At 35.3% G+C, this 21,813-nt stretch overlaps 1 protein-coding gene across 2 annotated transcripts; it reads left to right on the top strand.

Moving 5' to 3' along the window:
• The first annotated feature begins 10,837 nt into the window (after window positions 1–10,837).
• On the top strand, window positions 10,838–20,521 carry LOC140885502 (probable galactinol--sucrose galactosyltransferase 2). Of its 2 annotated transcripts, none has more exons than XM_073292485.1 (14): window positions 10,838–11,444; window positions 12,082–12,344; window positions 13,372–13,477; window positions 13,574–13,622; window positions 13,703–13,794; window positions 13,885–13,992; window positions 17,921–18,040; window positions 18,131–18,541; window positions 18,623–18,764; window positions 19,043–19,110; window positions 19,238–19,372; window positions 19,442–19,668; window positions 19,913–20,001; window positions 20,083–20,521. In XM_073292485.1, the coding sequence occupies exons 1-14, from the start codon at window positions 10,894–10,896 to the stop codon at window positions 20,362–20,364; spliced, it is 2,643 nt and encodes an 880-aa protein (XP_073148586.1). In that variant the 5' UTR covers window positions 10,838–10,893; the 3' UTR covers window positions 20,365–20,521. The 2 variants fall into 2 exon arrangements, with proteins under 2 accessions (XP_073148586.1, XP_073148587.1); XM_073292486.1 differs by having other exon boundaries at window positions 10,840–11,444; window positions 13,387–13,477.
• Window positions 20,522–21,813: the final 1,292 nt, after the last annotated feature.

Here is a 21,813-nt window from a genome sequence, read left to right as displayed (position 1 = left end):
TGTCGGGATTTGGTACAGTTACGACACATATAGGAGTCGATGCTTTGTTGTCAAGGATTCACCACATACTTGCGAGTGTGGATATCCTATGCAATCTGAGGAGATATTAGTGTGACGAATCTCTGGCCAGAGTACATGAAGTGTTTTAAGAAATGGTTTCTTAGTAGCACATGCGATGTCACTATTTGATCTTCAAGATGCATTGCATAGTTATCGAATCTCGAACGACTCTCGATTTACCAATGGTTGTTGATTCGATCGGGATATATGGATGAAGGGACCGTACTGTACGCTAACCAAAATCTATTTGTTCTTGCAGACACTATCAGTGATACCTAGGGAATCATGGGGCGATGTTGCTAGGCGCTCTTACCATGATTGGATGGGCAAGTCGGAAATTGTTGTTCCGAGTCACAAGGAGTTGTGAGCCCACGGCTAGCTGTATCCCTGAACCATTGAGGGTCACACAAGTAATGGATTTTTAATCCCCGTTGAGATAATTAAATTTAAAGAGTTAAATTTAGTGAATAAAGAAGTTGTTGTAGAACGCCGATCAGATCAATCAGAATTGTTACCCGGTGCAGCGAAAGTTTAAAAATTTTATATGGAACGATTCCATAATGGGTATCAAAACTTTACGATTAAATTGTGTGTGTAAAAATTAAATAACAATTATAAATTTTTACCTCCAATCTCGAATCGAGATTATGGACACCAACAGATTACTCTGCTATTGTTGTATATCTCTGGAGCTGATAGACGAACTATTCTTCAATCAGGTCCACGAACGGATATTTAATCCCTCTGATAGATTGCACTAGAAAATCTATCAGAAGTTTCTATGATGAGAATTAACGAATTTGATCCGTTAAACCAGACTGCAAATTCAAAATTCACGGGCTGGATTTTCCCGACAGAGAGAGGGAGGGGGACGGCCACTTGGAGAAAACAAGGCTAGGGTTTTCAAAATATTTTGTGACCTCTGTTATATAATTTCTGTACTGCAATAACTTATTTATAATGTGGGCTGCTAACAGCTTAGGGCCCATTAGTCATAAATTCAAGCCTGACAAGCAAAGCCCGCATGTTCAGAAATTAATATAAAATTCATCGTGACTCATATTGATAAACCAATTTCACCAATGTGCACAGAAACCATTTCTGCATCTTTTAAAGTCAAGATAAATTTTTCTGAATCCGAATTCAGTGATTTCCAAAAATGCCCATCCCTATGTCATTTTAGGAAATCTTACTCCTCTACTCTTAAATAAGAAGTCCAACTTCTTTGTTCATTAAATTTAACTCTTTAAATTTAACTATCTCAACGGGGATTAAAAATCCATTACTCTGTGTGACCCTCAATGGTTCAGGGATACAGCTATTCGTGGGCTCACAACTCCTTGTGACTCGGAACAACAATTTCCGACTTGCCCATCGAATCATGGTAAGAGCTCCTAGCAACATCGCCCCATGATTCCCTAGGTATCACTGATATTGCCTGCAAGAACCAATAGATTTTGGTTAGCGTACAGTACGGTCCCTTCATCCATATATCCCGATCGAATCAACAACCATTGGTAAATCGAGAGTCGTTCGAGATTCGATAACTATGCAATGCATCTTGAAGATCAAATAGTGACATCGCATGTGCTACTAAGAAACCATTTCTTAAAACACATCATGTACTCTGGCCAGAGATTCGTCACACTAATATCTCCTCAGATCGCATAGGATATCCACACTCGCAAGTATGTGGTGAATCCTTGACAACAAAGCATCGACTCCTATATGTGTCGTAACTGTACCCAATCCCGACACCTGATGACCCCAATAGAGTCGGTAAACGAGTCAAAGTACAGTACTAGCATATAGAGTCTCAATGATGTTTCAAGTAGTAAGGACTAATGGTGTACAACCAAAACCGCGGACTTTATCCACTCGATAAGTGATAACCACTTGGAAAGTCCGGATAGGGTAGTTCGATCATTCATCGTATGAATATCCATTTGCATGTTTTGAACATCTCTATGTTCCCTACCAATGAAACGTGGTACTCTGCATCGCAAATGCTAGTCTCAATCTCGAGCGATCCTTATCCTTATTAACGGACGGCTCAATCGACTAGGAACGATTTAGAATATACAGTGACTATAAGATGTGTTTCATGATAGACATCCCCATGTTCTACCACATCTTACATACACTATAGTATATTCAAGGTCTTTATCAAAACAACAATAGTATATCACAATATAACAATATGAAGAAAGATAAAGTCATTGCCATTAATAAAAGTGTAAATTATATTAAACAAAAGATTGTTTATACAAAGAGTCATCAAAGCCCTTAGCCACAAGTTGGCTCACCGGGCACCCACTCTTTCAGAAGTGGGACTTCTTATTTAAGAGTAGAGGGAGTAAGATTTCCTAAAATGACATAGTGATGGACATTTTTGGAAACCACTGAATTCGGATTCATAAAATTTATCTTGACTTTAAAAGATGCAGAAATGGTTTCTATGCACATTGGTGAAATTGGTTTATCAATCTGAGTCACAATGAATTTTATATTAATTTCTGAACATGCGGGCTTTGCTTGTCAGGCTTGAACTTAGGACTAATGGGCCCTAAGCTGTTAGCAGCCCATATTATAAATAAGTTATTGCAGTACAGAAATTACACACAACTTACACTCAGATTTTCGAAAACCCTAGCCTCCAGTCTAGGAATTTCGGCCGCCCCCCCCCCCCCCCCTCTCTCTCTGTCTTAGAGAATTTTCAGTCTGCGAGTTTCGAATTTGCAGTCTGAATTAGCAGATCATATCTGTTCTATCTCTTCGTAGAAACTTCTGATAGACTTTCTAGTGCAGTCTATCAGAGGGATTAAACTTCTGTTCGTGGACCTGATTGAAGAATTGTTCATTCATCAGTTCCTGGGATATACAACAAGAGCAGTTTAATCTGTTGGTGTCCATAATCTCGTTTCGAGATTTTAAGGTAAAATTTATATTGTTTAAATTTTATATTATCAATTTTAATAGTAGGAATTTGATACCCATATGGAATCGTTCCATATAAAATTTTAAAACTTCCGCTGCACCGGGTATCACTTTCTTTTTCAATCCGGAGAACGACCGTGTTCCAACAGTGTCATATGACACCACCAATGGGTCTTTGTTCCATGTGCCCTCAAGCTTGGCCAGATGTATGCAGTTTATGCTCGTCACCTCAACAACACTCCATAGCAACTGATAAACATGGGAAGAGAACATCTCTGTGGGCTCTCGGAGAACAAATTCTTGTGAAACCGGTGTTGGCGGTGTATCTGTATATATTTTCTCCTTCAAAACTCCTTTTGGTTGAGGTTCAATGGGAAGAGAAGACTCAAACACCTAAATATCTTCAACATGAATTGATTCGCACTCCAAATCATGGTTCTCTGAGTCATCATCATCGAACCAAATTTGGGGATCACTGTTTGAGTATATTTCTTCACTTCATGTTCTTGGTGTTCATGGATAATTGATATTTTGATATTCTCTATCTTCTCCTCAAGGTGGCATCTAGAATTGATTAGATCTTCTATAGCTCGCTCGTTCATGGCCACGTACTTGTCCACCATATCCTCCAGTGAATGGAACATAAATTGAGAACAACTTACCTCCTTTTCTTGAAGCTCGAATGGTTGGTATGAAAATTCTGGGTAATGAGCATCTTGTGGGTCTTGGTGGCTCCAAATCTGTGGTGTAAGATCCCAATACCTGTGGTAGTCAAATTTTGCCATATCCTCTAGTATGTATAATGCACTGTCATCATCTCGGCAAAATAGTGGACAACCAGTTTGCAAAGCTCCATTAATTACTCATCTCCTTGTCACTGCATCCAAACCATTAAGAAAAAATTTAAGAAGATAATAATTTGAGAAATCATGATACCGGAATGTGTTCGCCAAATTATTGAATCTCTCCCATGCTGCGTAGAATGGCTCTCCATGTTGCTGGGTAAAACTTTTGAATACTTTTCGATGGAACATCTCAAAGTATTACACCAGATGAATTCCTGAAATAAAATAAAATAGAAAATGGTAGATCACGCAGGAATAAAATAGGACAAAGAAATAAAAAAAATTAACTAAAGATAACAATAAGTAAAAATTGTCTATTAGATCCCCGGAAACGGCGCCAAAAACTTGATCGAGCAAATACTACCACAGAAAATCAACTCAAATATGTCTATCAATTAAGCTCGAATAAATCGCAAGTGCACGAGTCAAGTAATAATATAGTGTACATAAGTACGAGTATCGTCTCACTGAGATTGATGTTTGACAAATTCACCTCAAGTATAATTCTTTAGTTAATTAAAACTAAAGATGGAGAAAAAAATTAAGAAACTAAAATAAAATGATGAAATAAAAGCAAAACAATAAATTAAATTCAGAAAATAAATAAACGATTGTTAGGATCTCGGTTCACCTACCTCTTTTCTTCTCTAATGATTGAATTTTAAGTCTAAAGTCATTCTTTTGACTGAATTCCATAATCTATCAATATACTCTCTCGAGCTATATTAATCTAATTAACGAATTTAATAACCAAGTCTCCTTGCGTTATTTAACAATTGCAATTGCATTAATGATTTATGGAATCCTCTAGCTTTCGACCTAGTGGACTATGATTATCAACATGTATCCAACCTCATATCTCTATGCAAGTTGTAGATCCATGAATTATATTACCCTTTCATGTCATAAAATCTTCTCCCGGTATCAATTATAACACATAAAATCAATAAGAAGTTGATCAATCTTCAAAATTGCAATGAACACAATAATATAATCAAGAACGCTTAAAAACCAAATTCAATCTTCAAAAAGAAATCAAAACATAATTTTGCGGGTAGGATCCCCTAAATCCAAACAAATAAAAGAAAAAGAAAATAGAAAACTAGTAATTGCGGTTCTTGAGTTTCTCAAGTTTCCTCCCTCTTCACGTTCTTCTCCTTGGATGGCCGCCTCTTCCCTTCAATCTAATGTTTGGAACCCTTAAAACGTCAGAATTTTTCCTATTTATAGTGCCCAAGAGTTCTTTCCATGTAAAACACCCGCAAAATATAAATTTCCAACTTCGCGAGGGCGCTCGGTCGATAAAAAATGATGGCCCGAGCGCTAAAAATTATTCCTGCTTTTTGCCTGTTTTTACGATGCGGCGCTCGGTCTGCAATAAATTGCAGCTCGGTCTCCCCTGTTTTATCCTAGCGCGCGAAAGTTTTGAAAAATTCATAACTTAAGTTCTAACTGTCGGATTGAGCTAAAATTTTGACAACATCTTCAAAACATCTTGAACTTTAATTTGGACGGTGAAGATTTGATTTGGAGATATCTAAAATTAAATTTGAATTTTTGACCAAGGCTGCTCCGTAATTCATTCTTCAAAAACCCATTTTCCTACAAAATTAACCCGGAGAGTGAAATGCACATGCATGAGATTAATTACAAATAAAAAATATAAAAACACACATGAAACCATATGAATGCATGCCAAATAGACATAAAATAATGCACACAAAATGCACTTATCAGACAACAATCCCGCTGGACCTGGTAACTTTAGATCTCGGCTGTTGTCTTTTTTCCACGTCTAAACACTTGATGTTATCCTGTTAGTACCCATTGAAATTCAAACACTTGCTAGATCAATTTCTGACAATAAAATCCTAGAAATGCTGCAGAAACATTTCTGAGAACTGAATATTTGAGTATTGTACTCATCCTATCAGTTTCTTCCAATGATTAGAAATCTTACAGTTCAGTTCCAAATCACCAAGTAATGAACAATTCCAATCGTTCTTTCTACAAAAGAACATTTACTTCCCCCATCACGAGGTTACAACACCTGTATCTGCCACAGATAAATTAGAACTAAAACTTCTTATCAACTCTTCTTAAGCAGAAGGAAATCCAAAAGCTGAACTAGAATATTTCTTGGAAACAACTACATCTATCTCTGACTGCCTCAGACGATTGTCACAAATAGTCACTGGGCACTAAACTTGCACCAGTCTAACTGACTATTTCAAAGCAAAAATGAACACCTAAGTGCTCAACTTTCACTATCCAAGTTAATTCTCATACTGTCGAATCCAAGCCGTAACTTAGCAGGTTCATGACTGTGGGACCCCGGCGCAACATATGAAACGACGATGCAAAATGGTTCCGGGACAATTTTTTTAAGACATTTGGCGACGCAAAATCTTACATACGTCGCCAAAAATTTTATTTTTTTTAAAATTAAAACTTACCTTGCGCTTATGCGCATGGGCCCAATCCATGAGCAGAAGCGCAACACCATGCGCTTTTGCTTTTCCTGAAAAATGGCAGTTACTGCCTGATTTCTCAAAATCTGCTCAAAAATTCTAAAAACCCGGAAAATCAAAAACTCGATACATAATTACAACATACAATCCAAAAGGAGTTGAAAACCATAAAAATGAAATTAAAATACATCATTTCTCAAAATACGAATATTTGACTCCTCTAGGCAAAATCAACACAACCCGCCAAAAATAACTCGGAATTCCACTTCTACACTCAACCCAAGCTCTCATGGCTCTCGGTGACTCGGCCCTGGGTTACCTGTTGCAATGCACACACAGAGACAAAGTAACAGCCGGAAAACCGATAAATATAAAACTTAGTATGAACAACGGAAGCATATAATAATCAAATATTTCAACTTAAATGCATTTCAAAGATAAGACTCAGTCGATGCTATTTATAATAATGCTTTTCATGACATGCATGTTCGAGAATATGCTGGCTTGCAACAACGGGCATCAATCATTGAGGTTCGTATCCAACCCCGACATCAAGATTCGTATCCGATCTCGGTATAGGTATATCAACTCCTCGTGATTCGTATCCGACCCAACATCAAGGTTCGTATCCGACCTCAACATCAAGATTCGTATCCGATCTCGGCATCAATGCTATCAATTTCTAAATAAAGCTGGCTCAATATGAATGAGATGATGCAATATACGTATATCAACATAGCTTGCTCTCGCTAATGCTCGTTTCAAAAACCATCTCAATCATATGCATGTAAATCGATTCATGTAAATGGCATAACAACAAATATCGGCAATCACCGAGCAACATCAAAATATAATTATGCCATCAATCAAAATACGAGAATCGAATCACATAAGCCAAGCAATAACATGTAATAAGTAAAATGTGTGATTTTTTCTCGGGACTCGAGAATTCAACTCATCTCGAGGTTCAATCTCATTCTTTCCTCGTATGCTCATACCTTATTTCCTAAATCTGGAAATGCTCAACTCTTGAATGGCTACAACAATACAAATCTCATATCTCATTTCAATCGAATATCAATATTTCAAGGCGATAATCAATTCAAACCTTGATCGATTGTTCAACAACTCGAATTTTTGAAACTCCAATTCAAATCTGAAATGGATAATATACATGCTCAGTATCATCCCCAAAATTACATTTCAATGCTTGGTTCAATTCAAATACCCAATAGCTCATCAAAACTCAAACCGACGGCATAACAGTTAAAAGTCGGATATTTTCAAAAATTCTCAACATCATTATTCATCAATATTCGACTCAATCCCATCATCAACTCATCACCAATTTTCGAAATTCATCACCCATAATTTCTGGAATTTTCAAAAATGTTTCAAAAATAAAAAACATGTTCAAACGATGGTATTTTCTCAAACCATCTTAGATATACCATCTTTATCAACTCAAGAACATGTTTATCAACTCAATTCTCGAATCTAACATCATCCCAAAATTAGAACTTGGTAGAATTTCATAATACTTACGTAGAAACATAGACTTCGTCGCAAGGATTCCGAAACCGTGCTTATTTTTTAAATCTACCGGTCAGATTATGTCGGATTGGATCTTGAAGAACAAAAATGGTGATGGGAATCTTCCTTCTCTCCTCTCGGATGAATGAGGAAGGAGATGATACAAACATAGAGAGATACACCCACTTATAATTACTCAATTATTAAGTCAATCCAATATTTGTGGTTTAGTCCCTGAAAATTCTCAAAACTGCAATTCAATCCTTGATAAATTTTCAAACTTCAATTCAGTCCTTCAATTTCTTAAACTTGGAATTTAAATCGAAAATTCCGCAAATTCTCAAATTAAATATTTTTGGGGCATTACAATGACATCCGTCAAATACTAACTAGATCAACCATAAATATAGTGACCCGCACCGTGATCACCTACTAATCATAAGCTTAAGCATGCAATTAATCAATCAATAATCTTAATCAGAGAAAATGTGGAACTTTAAATAAACTAAATACCAGAAAAGCAAAACCTAGTGGTCAACCCTGCCATCCAGCCTTGGTCACCACCTAACCTCCCTGTCCTCAGGAGAACTACCTGCATCTGCCCCATTGAATGGGGTATCCAGACAACAGAAAATAACCGAAAGTGAGCCTAACATGCTCAGTACAAGAGTATGAGTATACACTAATGTGTGCATGTATGCAAATGAACTGGGTACCAAGACACTCAGGTCAAGAAAATAGCTCATAGACCGGGCGCAGGGTATATAGTACTTTGCGCCGTCGCCTTAGGAGGTGGCTCCTATACCAAGTGGATAATGGTGACCTGGTACTAGTACAAGTGTCCAACCATAATGATGACCTGGCACAAGACTTATGTATCCAACCACCCACAACTCGTAGGGTGAGCGTCCTACTACAGGATATCTCAAAGATATGTGATCAATATGCTCACGTATGCAACATACAGTCATGACATGTTGTATCATATAAATCATTCAATCACATAATACATGCAAACACATAATACATGCATACTCAATCTGGATATCTCGAATAATACTTCCGTACCTTACTAAGGCAGATCCTAGAAGCTCCACTCTAGGTCCAAGCCTACCATGCAGCACTACAACACATAAATACCATGTATTATCTAGCATGCCAAACATCACCTATCATGCACTAAAAACCTTAATTAAACTATAGCATACTCACTATTTCCTATAATGAGCCAGAACCATACCTTCGTCCGTCGTCTGCCCGCTGATGTCGCATGCCCCAGAGCCTGGGCGCATCCTAGCTATGACCCCTAGACACCTCGCCAAAGCTCCGCCACCTGGTTGCTACTACGAACACTGTCCGTTATATAAAAACTACTACCTACTCCAACTCTTAAAATAAGAGTACCCAAAAGCTCTTAAAATCGAGTTAACATGGGCCAAGGAGATGATACATTGCATTTCAAAATGAGAAATTCGGACCCCTATTTATAGGCATCAGATCGGACGCTACATTCCCTGGATCGGACGGTCCGATCTACATGATCCGACACATGTCACAATCTTATCAACACATGTCGCGCCATCTCATCGGATAGTCCGATCTCTAGATCGGATACATCTTAGTTTTGGTGATAACAAACAATATATCATTGTTATAGATCAGCTGTTGTTTACTTGAATAACAGGTACTCAAGAATCAAGAAGTTCAAGATGTCTCGCCCGGTCAAGATGAGTATCTGCCTCGCTCGGATGATTGCCTCACTCGGATATCTACCTCGCCCGGATTGCTTTCCTCGACCGCTTACGATATAAGAGATCTTGCATAACGGTCGAGAGAATATCTTCTGATACAAGTTTCACATACTTCAAAAGAATTCAGAAGTTTATCATAAACAATTTGGTTGATAAGCTATGCACAACATCAAGAATCAAGAAGTCGGAATTTTACCCGAATTGTGCAATGCCCAGAGTATACGCAAAACTATCTACAACCTTTGTTTCGTTATTTCGATGCAGTCCAAATCGCGCATTAATTGAAGTGTACTATCTATCAAGGAAGACAACGACGTCTCTACTCTTGCATTTATGAGGCAGTTAATGTCCCTAATTTCGAACGTTAAAGAGGAATGTTGCAACATACTCCATATATAGAGGATGCTACAATGAGAGAAGCCAACACACTAACATTCTAAATAAGAGTTTATCTATCCGATCTCTCAAAAATCTTAGTGATCACTTAAGCACACTCAAAGTTCTATCCTCATATGCTCAAACCACCCTAAGAGATATACATCTGATCATCAAGGATCACTCAAGGTTTTCAAGGTCTTCTGAGACCGATTCAAGTGAAAGAGCCTTCGAAGAAGAGTTTGCTCGTTTGGATTGAAAGATTCAAACACCTTTGTATATTATTTTGTGGCGTATTGATAGGATTTGAAGTTTTATCATTGAGTTTACTAGGAGTTGTTTTTTAGGCGGTGCATAAGTCCTGAAATAGGAGTGGGCTGTATGCAAAAATGTATAAACCAAAGTCTTCTATTGCATTCCTTCTTAAGTGAAAGTAGTGGAGACGTAGAAGGAATTTTCCTTCGAACTTGCATATATTTTCTGTTCCTTATCTCATATTTAGTTATCTTGTTGAATTCATCATTGAATAGAGTATAAAAAGAGTCACTAAAAACATTCAAATTATTTATGCATTACTAAGTTTTTTGATAGTTTTTAGGTGTTGTTATTTTTGGTCAAGTTGGTTAATACCTACTCGACTGGTCGCATGAGTTGGTAATTTTTAAAGCAAATATTTTTAAAGTGTTTATTAACCTTTAGACACAACCAATCCCAACACATTCACTCATATTTCATTATATATAAATATATTAATTTAATTTTAAAAAGGTTTACTCATTGGTCGAATCCGTAATTCGTAAACAGACTCAATGATCTGTTCGATCACGGTTTCGGGTCAAACCCATTGAACACGGACGGGTCCGGATTAGACCCTATTCTTGGCCAGGTCTGGAACTGGAAGGATCGGATGAGTTCTGGAACATGGTCGCCTGGTTCATATGTTTTCCACCTCAACGTGTCAAAGGCCGACGCCTAACTCTCGATATCGATACTCCTCCAATGGCACATCCCGCCATTCATGGCGGCGGAACCAGATCTCTCTGCAAGCGTTTGTTAAGATCACAGACCTTAAGTTCTCCATCTGTGTGTTTTTCTATTCTTAGTTCGGCTCGTCATTTCAAACCCACAATTTCAAGAAACCCAATTTATAGACTTAGGTTTTCTGCTCCCAAATTTTCATCATGTGGAGCAAATGGCAACCGGGATTTCAAAAGGGACGCTACTTCTTCTGAGACCATGAGTGAACCCTTAAAGGGTGAGGCTCCAATGAAGGTGAAGGCGCTGCCACGCATAAAGGAAGGTTCTCTGATAGTAAATGGGAAGGTCCTGTTGAAGGGCGTTCCCTCGAATGTCGCCGTTTATCCGGTGACTGATGAGTTATCTTCTTCTACTTCATCAACTTCTGCTGTGTATCTTGGTGCCAGTTCTAGTATGCCCAGCTCGCGTCATGTTTTTCCTATTGGAATTCTTCAGTAAGTTCTGTTTTGAGTTCTTTTAATGTGTATGAAAAATTTATGATTTCTTGCTCTTTGGTAGTTTCCTTGTTTGATTCGGTTTATGGTTCCTAGTTTTCAGGTTTATTACATGTTTAAAAAATATTTGTGTGTCTGGGGAGCATATATCACAATCTCTTGTTTATTTTACCTTGGCCTCTGTGTTAATTGTCCGAGGTAGCTCGGATTATTTGTGTGTCTGGGGAGCATATATCACAATCTCTTGTTTATTTTACCTTGGCCTCTGTGTTAATTGTCCGAGGTAGCTCGGATTTTGGCAAGAAAATATTTTTCTTTCTTTGACAGTCATTTGTGCCTATTCTGCGTGTCATCTCTCTGGGTATCAGACGTTGTTAAGTATACTAATTCGTTCCAGAAAAAACAGAGTACCTGCGTATTAATTATAGTCTTGATGTTGTGAAGAATATTAGTTTGTTTATATGAGAAGTAAGCTGCGTGTAGTGAAACTTGAGTCAAATTTTGAGTAGTTTGTGTTTCTTTTATTAATAATCCAGGCTTCTTGACTATGAACGTGTGATTCACTTTGTTCTGCTTTGTCGGTTTTGTGAAAGTCTATGTTTGATTTCTATTGATGCCAGCCACATAAATGTTGCAGAGAATACAAGTTTTTGTGTCTCTTCAGACACAAAATTTGGTGGATGATACCTCGGTTCGGAAGTTCAGGAAGTGATGTCCCCATTGAAACTCAAATGCTGCTTTTGGAAGTGACAGAAGAGCCTGCTGTCTCTGGTGGTAATTCATCCAGACGATTGGTTAGAAATAGTTTCTACGTGTTGTTTCTGCCAGTATTGGAAGGACAATTTCGTTCAACTCTGCAAGGGACATCAGCAAATGAGCTCCAGTTCTGTGTTGAAAGTGGTAAAGTAGCCGCATTGGCCCATTTCGAAACCTTTGAAGCTCAAATAATTTCCAAGTGTTTACGTTTACACTATCCTTTTTGAAGCTCGTGGGATTTTGAATTAGTACAATATAACGAACCAAAAATATAATTTAGGATTTATGTAATCAATCATGATTCACGGGCAGTGTTCTAAATGGCGGTCGAGGCGGTCGGCTAGGTGGCCCTCGACCCGCCCCGCCTTTGTCTAAAGCGGTCTCAGTAGGCGGTCGAGGCGGCGGAGGCGGGCGAGGCAGTGAATGATTTTAAAATCCCAGTCAACTATCTAAGTGTAATAATTTTAAAAACCAGTCAAACTCAATCAATTTAAAAAACTTTGGATATAATAAAAATACATCTCACTCTCTTTTGTATTTACTTTTGGTTTCAAGTGTCCTCCACCATCAGCCACCACCTACCTCAAACTGCCTCCAGCCGTCCGCTGCCGCCATCAGCCACTACCTTAATTATCTTGTTCGTTTGCATTTATATAATTATTTGCACTTTGTTTAGATTGTATTATATTGTATAAAACTTCTTTATGCATCAACATTGTTTAAGTACATATGTTACATACAAAATTATGACTATTTATAATTACATTGCATGATTATATATAATTACCAATAAAATATTGCTAAAAAAATTTAACCGCCTAGGCGGCCGAGGCGGTAGGCGGTCACTGACCGCCCCACCACCGCCTCCCACCATTTACAACATTGTTCACGAGTGTCTACATCCATGGACCACCGTGCTATACCCCTATGACTAAAACTATATTAATCTTGCTTAGTTTTGAATATTGTGGTCGCTTGTTTAGATAAGTGAAGTAATATTGGGACGATTATGAGACAAAACTTTGCTAACAATGAATCATATAGAAGGTGTGTCACTAATTTTTAATATTGTCAATTCTGATTCATATTTTATAATTTGATTTCTCATGGAGCTTGCAAATTTTATAACTCAGTGTTTTCTACTTTTCAGTTTATGTTTTGAAATTTGTAGTGTCTTGTTATTCAGGAGATGCTTGGACCGAAACCATCAATGTATCAGAAGCTGTCTTTATAAATTCAGGGGATAACCCTTTTGAGCTCATCAAGGATTCCATCAAGTATCTAACCGAATCCATTGTCATTCATTTCAGCATTTAATATGATTGTTAGTTACTGCTTCATGTTCACTTATCATCTCATGGCTTCATGTGCAGGATATTGGAGGGGCGCAAAGGTACCTTCACTCATATTAAGCATAAGAAGGTACAAATAATAAAATTGACCAGATTTCTGATCACTTAAAATCTTGTTTTGTATCTATTCTCGTGCTTTTTTATTGTTAGAAACCCGCACATTTAGATTGGTTTGGTTGGTGCACTTGGGATGCTTTCTATAAAGATGTCAATCCACTGGGCATTAAACAAGGGCTCGAGAGGTACACCGAAACTTTCAGATTTAAATGTCTCATGAAAAGTATTACCTTGTTCATCCCCTTATATGCAATAAATCTTTGTGGCTCAAACAGTTTTAGTGAGGGAGGTTGCCCACCCAAATTTTTGATAATTGATGATGGATGGCAAGATACATTAAACGAGTTTGAGAACGACGGAGAGCCTTTGGCTTCAGGAACACAGTAAGTTCTTATTTTCGAATCGTGGATAGTTAAAAAAAAGGATTTAACAAAAGTTATAACCGTCTTGGGGCTGATCAAATTATTTTAAAAACTGACTGAAGCGAACAGCACCACACTGCCATTTTCATTATATTAAAGAAAACCCCTATTGGGAAAAAAAATTCACCCCGTACAATGTAATATGGTGCGGACTCACAGCCGTCAATTTGGGTTGCTTCCGCCGGGTCGGCCGCCCTACACACACCCAACTAAAGGCGGGCCAACCTAAGCCGGGCTTGGGTTGGCCTGTGGGCCTTGAGAAAAAAATTTAAGTTTTGTTTTTAAAACTTTATGGTGATATATGTATGTTTTTTAATTAAAGTTGTGAATTTTTTTTGTATTAATTAATTTATATAAAGTTTATACGTGTGAATCAATGATTAAAATTTTTATTAATATGTGTCTATTAATATTTATTTATGAAATAAAATTTATAATTAATTTAATGATTTTTTTATTTATTAATTTTTATTTGTAGTGAGTCAACTCACGGGTTGGCCCCCTAAGCTTGTCGGGATGGTGTGTCGGCCCACCCTCGACCCGCCAATTGGTGGGTTTTTGATGGGTCGGCCCGCCCAACCATAAGTTGGTCCATCTGACAGCTAGAGCCATGCGGTGGTAATTTGAATAGAAAGCTGCACTAACCGTGCTGCATAATAAAGTAATTATTTTTTATTATTAGTGATATAGTTGTATATCACTTGATTTTTATTTAACCTAAAGCAAGTAATAAAAAAAACTTAATTTAATTTTGACATAATTTTACACAATTTTTTAAGTAGAAGATTTTCACTTTTTTTATGGTGCAATAGGCTCCAACTTTAGGGTTGAGAGATTGTTTTCTAATTTGAATCTGTAAAATTTCAATTATGTACCTATCACTAGTCCTAATTTTCACTTTTCTTCTACAATGTAAAAAAATTATTCAATGATACATGTAAATATTTACTCTAGTCAAATAGAAAAAAACATCCATAAAAAACTATACAATCATATATGGTCCCTACATAATTTTATTTTAAAATCAAAAGTTTGGTTTTCATTAGACACTAGTATATCTAATAAAAATGATAATAATAACGCCTAAAAATACATATTTATTTAGTAAAAAATTTTGAAGATTTAAAAATTAATTATAGAACTTTTTTATATAATTTGACTGTTTTTTCTATTTAAATGGCATTTTATTTACTATTTTTATTTGAATATATATATATATTTTTGGTTATATTTTACTGATAACTCAATGGTGGTGGTTCTTGCTTTATTGAAAAACTGATTTTACATAAAAGATAATTATTTCAAACAGAACTGTACATGGCGGCTCAATTTGAATTTTGCGAAAAAACCGCCTAAACCGTAGCATGATCAGCCTATTTAAACAGTAGACAAGCTTCTTTTTTGGATCTTGATGCTATGTAGGTAGCGCATATGATTGTACCCTTATGATTATGTGGGGCTAATAGCATCCGTACCCACTGCGAAAATGCTGATTGTCATAAAACCCCCAATAAAAATTAATAGACTAATTTGTCCTTGACCTTTTAAAATTTTTGCTCGGAGCACCCCTCTTGCCAGTATTGTAATTGCATGCGCTGTGATGCAAGTATTTATCGTATTTTGATTTTTTTGCACATGATTTGACTCAATTACAGTTACAACCCTTTTTTGAGAATAAATTATTCTTTTTCTTTTTTAGAATATGTTTGGATGCATTTTTTCGAAAAATATATCCTTAATTCTTTATTTGATCTTCATTATTCAAAAAATTACAACACTTGAGAGTTCAGACTCGCCATTCCACGGATCAATATTGATGACAACTTTGAGTGTATCACCTTTATCAATGTTTAATGATTTATCATCACTTATGTTCCGTTTGGACATATACTTTTAAAACGTTTTTGGTGTTTTATAAGTAAAAAACTTAAAGTATATGTTTGGATAAAACTTTTGTAAAATATTTTTGAAAATATTTTTTAAAAAGTGTTATCTAAGTATAGTTTTTAAAAAATACTTGAAATGTGTTTTTAAATATTCTTATAATGTAACTATGGAAGACAAAGATGAACAACATTAATTTTGTGATGTTATAATGTTTTTATAAAATAGTTGTCTAAACACATATTTATTCTTAAAACAACTTTAAAAACATTTTATAAAAAATTTTAAAAATATTTTCATAAAAACGTTATATGAGTACAAGTCTAAATGGAACCTTAGTTGTCCAAATTTCCATTACATTATTAAAAATAAAATGCAAATACTAAATACAGCATATATAAAATAAAGACCTGTTAAAACTTTCCCAGCTCTAATACGTATATTGTATCAATATTTAACTTTGTCTTAAAAATTGATATGTTACCCTTTCATTGATTAATTTATATTTAGTAAATAATAGTTTCAATTTCTAAATTAATTATCCTAAATATTATTTACGCAAAAAATTATAATATAATATATAAATATCGTTAATATTAAAAAAATTATCGAAACAAATATTTATCGTTAGTTCTATTTTCATCTTAATTTATATTTTATTTTCAACTTTTCAAAACAAGTTATGCTTTTCCTTCAAAAAAAAAAAACAAGTTATGCTTTCTTTTAACTTCTAAATTTTTTTTATTGCATATCTTTTTTTTAAGTTAAAAAACTAATTTTCTAATTAATCATATCATCTTAAAAAAGAGATATACCTACTCACTAAATTGTTTTTTAAAAGTGAAATATTATTTATCATAGTTATAAATATAGTTGTATATTAACATTCTTCAAAATAAAAAAAAGAAAATAAATGAAAATTAGCTTTAATATTTAGTTTTTAGCAGTGTAATCCTATATATATTATATGTAGAGTTTACATAAAAATTTTATATTATAAAAATTGTCATTAATTGCTAGAGGATATATTCTAACTTTTTTAAAAAATATAAAAAAATAACATAATAATGTTACTTTTAATATTAAAAATATTTTATTTTTTCCCCAAACTTTAGTCGTATTGGTAAATCAAAAAATTTTACATCCCAATATTTTTTTATATTTTTGTGAAAAAAAATTGACGAATACTTTGTATTCCTATACTAAAACTTACGATACAATATAAATAATACTAAATTTTGATGTCAAAATAAAATATTTTTTATTTATTTATATATAATAATATAAGAGATTGTTATAATTTTTTAAACTTCAGTTGCTAACAAATAAAAGTTTGTATTTGAGTTTTTTAGGTAAGCTAAAATTTATTATATAAGAAGTGATATTATAAAGAACATATTGTCCATAATAAATTAATTAGGCACAGTGGAGTATTATTAATAGTACTAATGCATACAAAATATTATAAGGGCAAAAAAATATTTTAATGTTATATATATAAATTTTCAAAAATCTAAAATTTGTGTCTCAAAATATTTTAAATTATTCCTCATATTTGATTTTTTTGGTTGGTCTATAATTAACAGGAATATTTGTCATAAACTCTGTTTAAGAATTAAATATTCATGCACATGTACTACATAAATCTTCCCCCATTTAATTAATTAATTTATTTTTTTAAAAATGATTTTGTTTACTTTGTATTGGATTTGGTCCATATTTTGTAAGTTGTTTCCCTAAATACATTACATTTATTTGATTTATTCTAAAAAAAAAGGCAATAGAGTCAAATCACGTGCAAAAAACACCAAAATACCATAAATATCTTCACTTTAGGGCGTGCATCTACAACATGGGTCGCTGGGGTGCTGTGAGCAAAATTTTTAAAAGCTCAAGGACATATTAGCCTATTAAAATTTTATAGGGGTTTTATGACAATTAGGATTTTCACAGGTGATCGGATGCCATTAACCCTGATTATGTGATATAATTTGGTGATTTGCAGATTTGCCAGCAGACTAGTTGATTTCAGGGAAAGCTCCAAGTTTATGAGCATGGCGGTGGATATTTCATGCAATAATCTGTATGACATGGTCAAATGCTTCAAAGAAAAATATGGTTTGAAGTAAGCGGCTGTGCTAAAATTTCTTATTTTGAGCTCGAAGTATCAGTAATTATGGCACAAATGCTAATAACAAGCCAATATCTGGTCTAGATTTGTATACGTTTGGCATGCTCTCGTTGGTTACTGGGGAGGCGTCCTTCCTTCTTCAGAAAAAATGAAGAAGTACAATCCCAAATTGATGTATCCGATCCAATCTCCTGGAAATGTTGGAAACTTTCGAGATATTGCCATGGACAGTTTGGAAAAATATGGTGTTGGGCTCATAGATCCTTACAAAATTTATGACTTTTTTAATGATTTCCATTGTTACTTGTCAAGTTGTGGCATCGATGGAGTAAAAGTAGATGTGCAGAATCTCGTTGAGACACTAGGCACAGGATTCGGTGGACGAGTCTCCCTCACCAGACAATACCAACAAGCCTTGGAGGAGTCAGTTGCTAGAAATTTTAAAGAAAATAACTTAATTTGCTGCATGAGTCTGAACACTGACTCTATTTACAGGTTTTACCTCTCTTCCATAATTTTGTAGGCAATTTGTATAACTTTTGGAGCTTAGTCTTTTTATTCATAGCGAACTTTAAGTTCATGGAGAAGCGCAACGGCAAGAGCATCAGAAGATTTCATGCCCCGAGAACCGACTTTTCAAACAGTACATGTGGCTTCTGTAGCGTTCAACAGCCTTCTTCTCGGAGAGATCATGGTTCCAGATTGGGACATGTTCCAGGTACATATGATTTTACTGCAAAACAATTTTGATTGCATGGATATGTTTTTTGGCCAGAAGGTTGCAACAAAGCCAAGATCTTGTAAAAGGTGTAAATTCATTCAGGAACCAACAGAGAACTATTTTTCCACAAACTTTTAAGCTAATATAACCAGGATCGGACTTAGCAGCTTGGTATTACACTATTACTCCGCCCCTCCCCCTGCATTTGATATTCTGGGAGTGGCTATGTGTATGATTTGTAATCTATTATCATTTTTTCTATTGCGTCGTTTTAGAGCGAACATTACGCAGCTGAGTTTCATGGTGCGGCTAGAGCGTTAGGTGGATGTCCAGTCTATGTAAGGTGAGTTATACTTTCAAACATAGAGCTTGGTGTGCCAGTATTGTAATCCTTTTTCTCTGGTATGAAAATTTCGTTTCTTATTATGTATAAGAAATTCATATAATAAGAATTTTTTTCACCATTGTAGTGACAAACCAGGAAGGCACAACTTTAAAATACTTAAGAAGCTGGTATTGCCAGACGGCTCGATATTAAGGGCAAGGTATACTGGACGACCGACACGAGATTGCTTGTTTGTAGACACAGTCATGGACGGTAAAAGGTAAAAAATAGAAAATTTCAGTTTTGTGTTTGAATATGTAGACTGACGTAATTACACTGACATGGGCAGTCTAATGAAGATATGGAACTTGAATAAGTTATCTGGTGTAGTTGGTGTTTTTAATTGCCAAGGAGCTGGAAATTGGTCGCTAAAAGGTGGACCGGAATACAACCCCATCACATCAGCTAAATCTCTAAATCTTTCAGGCCATGTGTCCCCTCTGGATATTGATTATCTTTATGAAGATACTGATGAAAATTGCTGTGGAGACTGTGCTGTGTTTGATTTTCGTACAGGTAACTATTACTTGTTGCATGATAGTGTCCGTCGCTGTACCTAAATTTATAATCAGAAATGATGGTGCAACTCAAATTTTTTAAAATCTTATGAAACTTAAATGTGAAGGGTGATAGGCCACATAGCCCATAGGCTGTCACACTGGAGATAGCTTGGTAATTGTTCTCAGATAATCTTATTATTGCATGCATCTAATCCAATGGCAAGCCCATACTTCAAATTACAAACTTTATTGCATTGTAGGATCTCTTACTAGATTGCCTAAAGAAGATAGAGTTGAAGTGTCACTAGGCACACTCGAGTGTGAAGTATTTACGATCTCCCCGATAAGGGTAAGTAAAACGCTATCATACAAACAGAATTATGTCGCGTTTGATTGTTGCCTGTCGCCCTTATTAGTGATGTCGGAGCAGGTTTTCAGTGAAACTCTTCACTTCGCTCCACTTGGATTGATTGACATGTACAACTCCGGAGGTGCAAACGAAAGTATGAGTTTCATCCCAGAACCTTCGAAGCCTATTGTGAGTATTGAAGCACGGGGTTGTGGGCGCTTCGGTGTTTATTCTAACGAGAAACCGAGTCAATGCACTGTTGACAGCAAGCAAGAAGAATTCACTTACAACCTGGATAACGGATTGCTGGTGATTAATCTTGAAGGTAAATGCCGACTGAGGGATATAAAGATCATGTACTAGTTCCATTTCATTTAATACTTATCGGGGAATATATGATTTTTGGCACGAGATCTGGTTCCATTGATTAGCATACAAAAGTTACACTGCCACTACACACTGGCAGAAAAAGAAGCATCCTGTATCCGTATTACAGTAATATTGAGCAATATTTTCATAACCGGACCAATGATCGAATCGGTCTATCTTGAGAAAACGGTTCAATTGGTTGGATCGTTTTAACCAGACGGTCAGGCCAGAAAACCATTTATATAATATAATATAATTAATAATATATTTTAAATTTTAAAACGTAAAAGATGTATATAAATAGACAAAAAAATATATTTATCCTAATTTGAAAAATAACTAACGATATAAATATATTCAAAATATTAATTATAGTTATATATATTTTTAAAAGTAAATAAATTAATTAAAAAATTTTTAATAATATTAAAATAATATTTTTAATGATGTACAAATTACACAAATAGGTAATCATTTATTATATATAATAAAATATTAAATTAAAGTTTTAAATTAAAAAAACTAATTTTAAAAAAAATAAAAAAAATTCGAAAACCGGTTGAACCGGGTTTTTGGCCGGTTCTTGGGGTCGGTTCGACCGGTTGTGATCGGTTTTGAGAGGTTCAACCGTTAAAACGGTTTTTGGAAATATTTCGGACCAGACTAGCTAGTGATCGGTTTTCGGTCGAATCGATCGGTACGGTCTGATTTTGAAAACTCTGATATTGAGTGTCAATATTTTTTGGGAAAATTATATTTCTTGTCATGTAATTTACACATTTTTTATTTTTTTGTTTTGTTAAGTGAATTTGCATTTTTAGTCATATGACTTAATTTTTTTTTTTTTTCATTTTTTATGATCTTCACGATGAAGTTGCAATTTTTATCTCGTAACTTGCACTTTTTTTTATTTTTATCTTTGGTCTATTAGAGGCGAATTTGTACTTTAATTTTGCAACTTGAATGTGTTTTCACAAGTAGTGGTCCTTTTTCTTACCGGGGTCTATGGTGTTTGCCAAAAATTGATTATGTTGGATGATGATGGTTGTAAAACCAGGGCCCGGGCTATCAGGATAGTGTTGTGGGCCTGACGTGGTGACCGGGCTAATGGAAGTAATATATGAGCTGTCCTTCCTTAATCAAGATGAACTGCACACCAAAGAAGGGGATAAAAAGCGCGTTAGTGGGACGCCGGAGGAAGTTCCGGCGGGGCCACTCCGATGCTTAAGTTAGACTTAGAAATAGAGTGGGCTTTTTAGAGAAAATGAGTATAGTGCTTTTGAAACTTAGGTGAACATACCTCTACAAATATCTGTGACCAGATATTTAAAGGTCTTGGAGTGAGAGTGTCACTCCGCAATTCCAGGGTAGTGGCCACGATCTGGATCGTGGGTGTGGTAGTTGCTCATGTTTGCCTGTCACGTACGATGAACCCGGAAAGCT

This window comes from Henckelia pumila, chromosome 2, assembly GCF_033568475.1.
Source record: "Henckelia pumila isolate YLH828 chromosome 2, ASM3356847v2, whole genome shotgun sequence".
Lineage (NCBI taxonomy): Eukaryota > Viridiplantae > Streptophyta > Magnoliopsida > Lamiales > Gesneriaceae > Henckelia > Henckelia pumila.
This window is presented reverse-complemented; position numbering and strand designations above follow the sequence as displayed.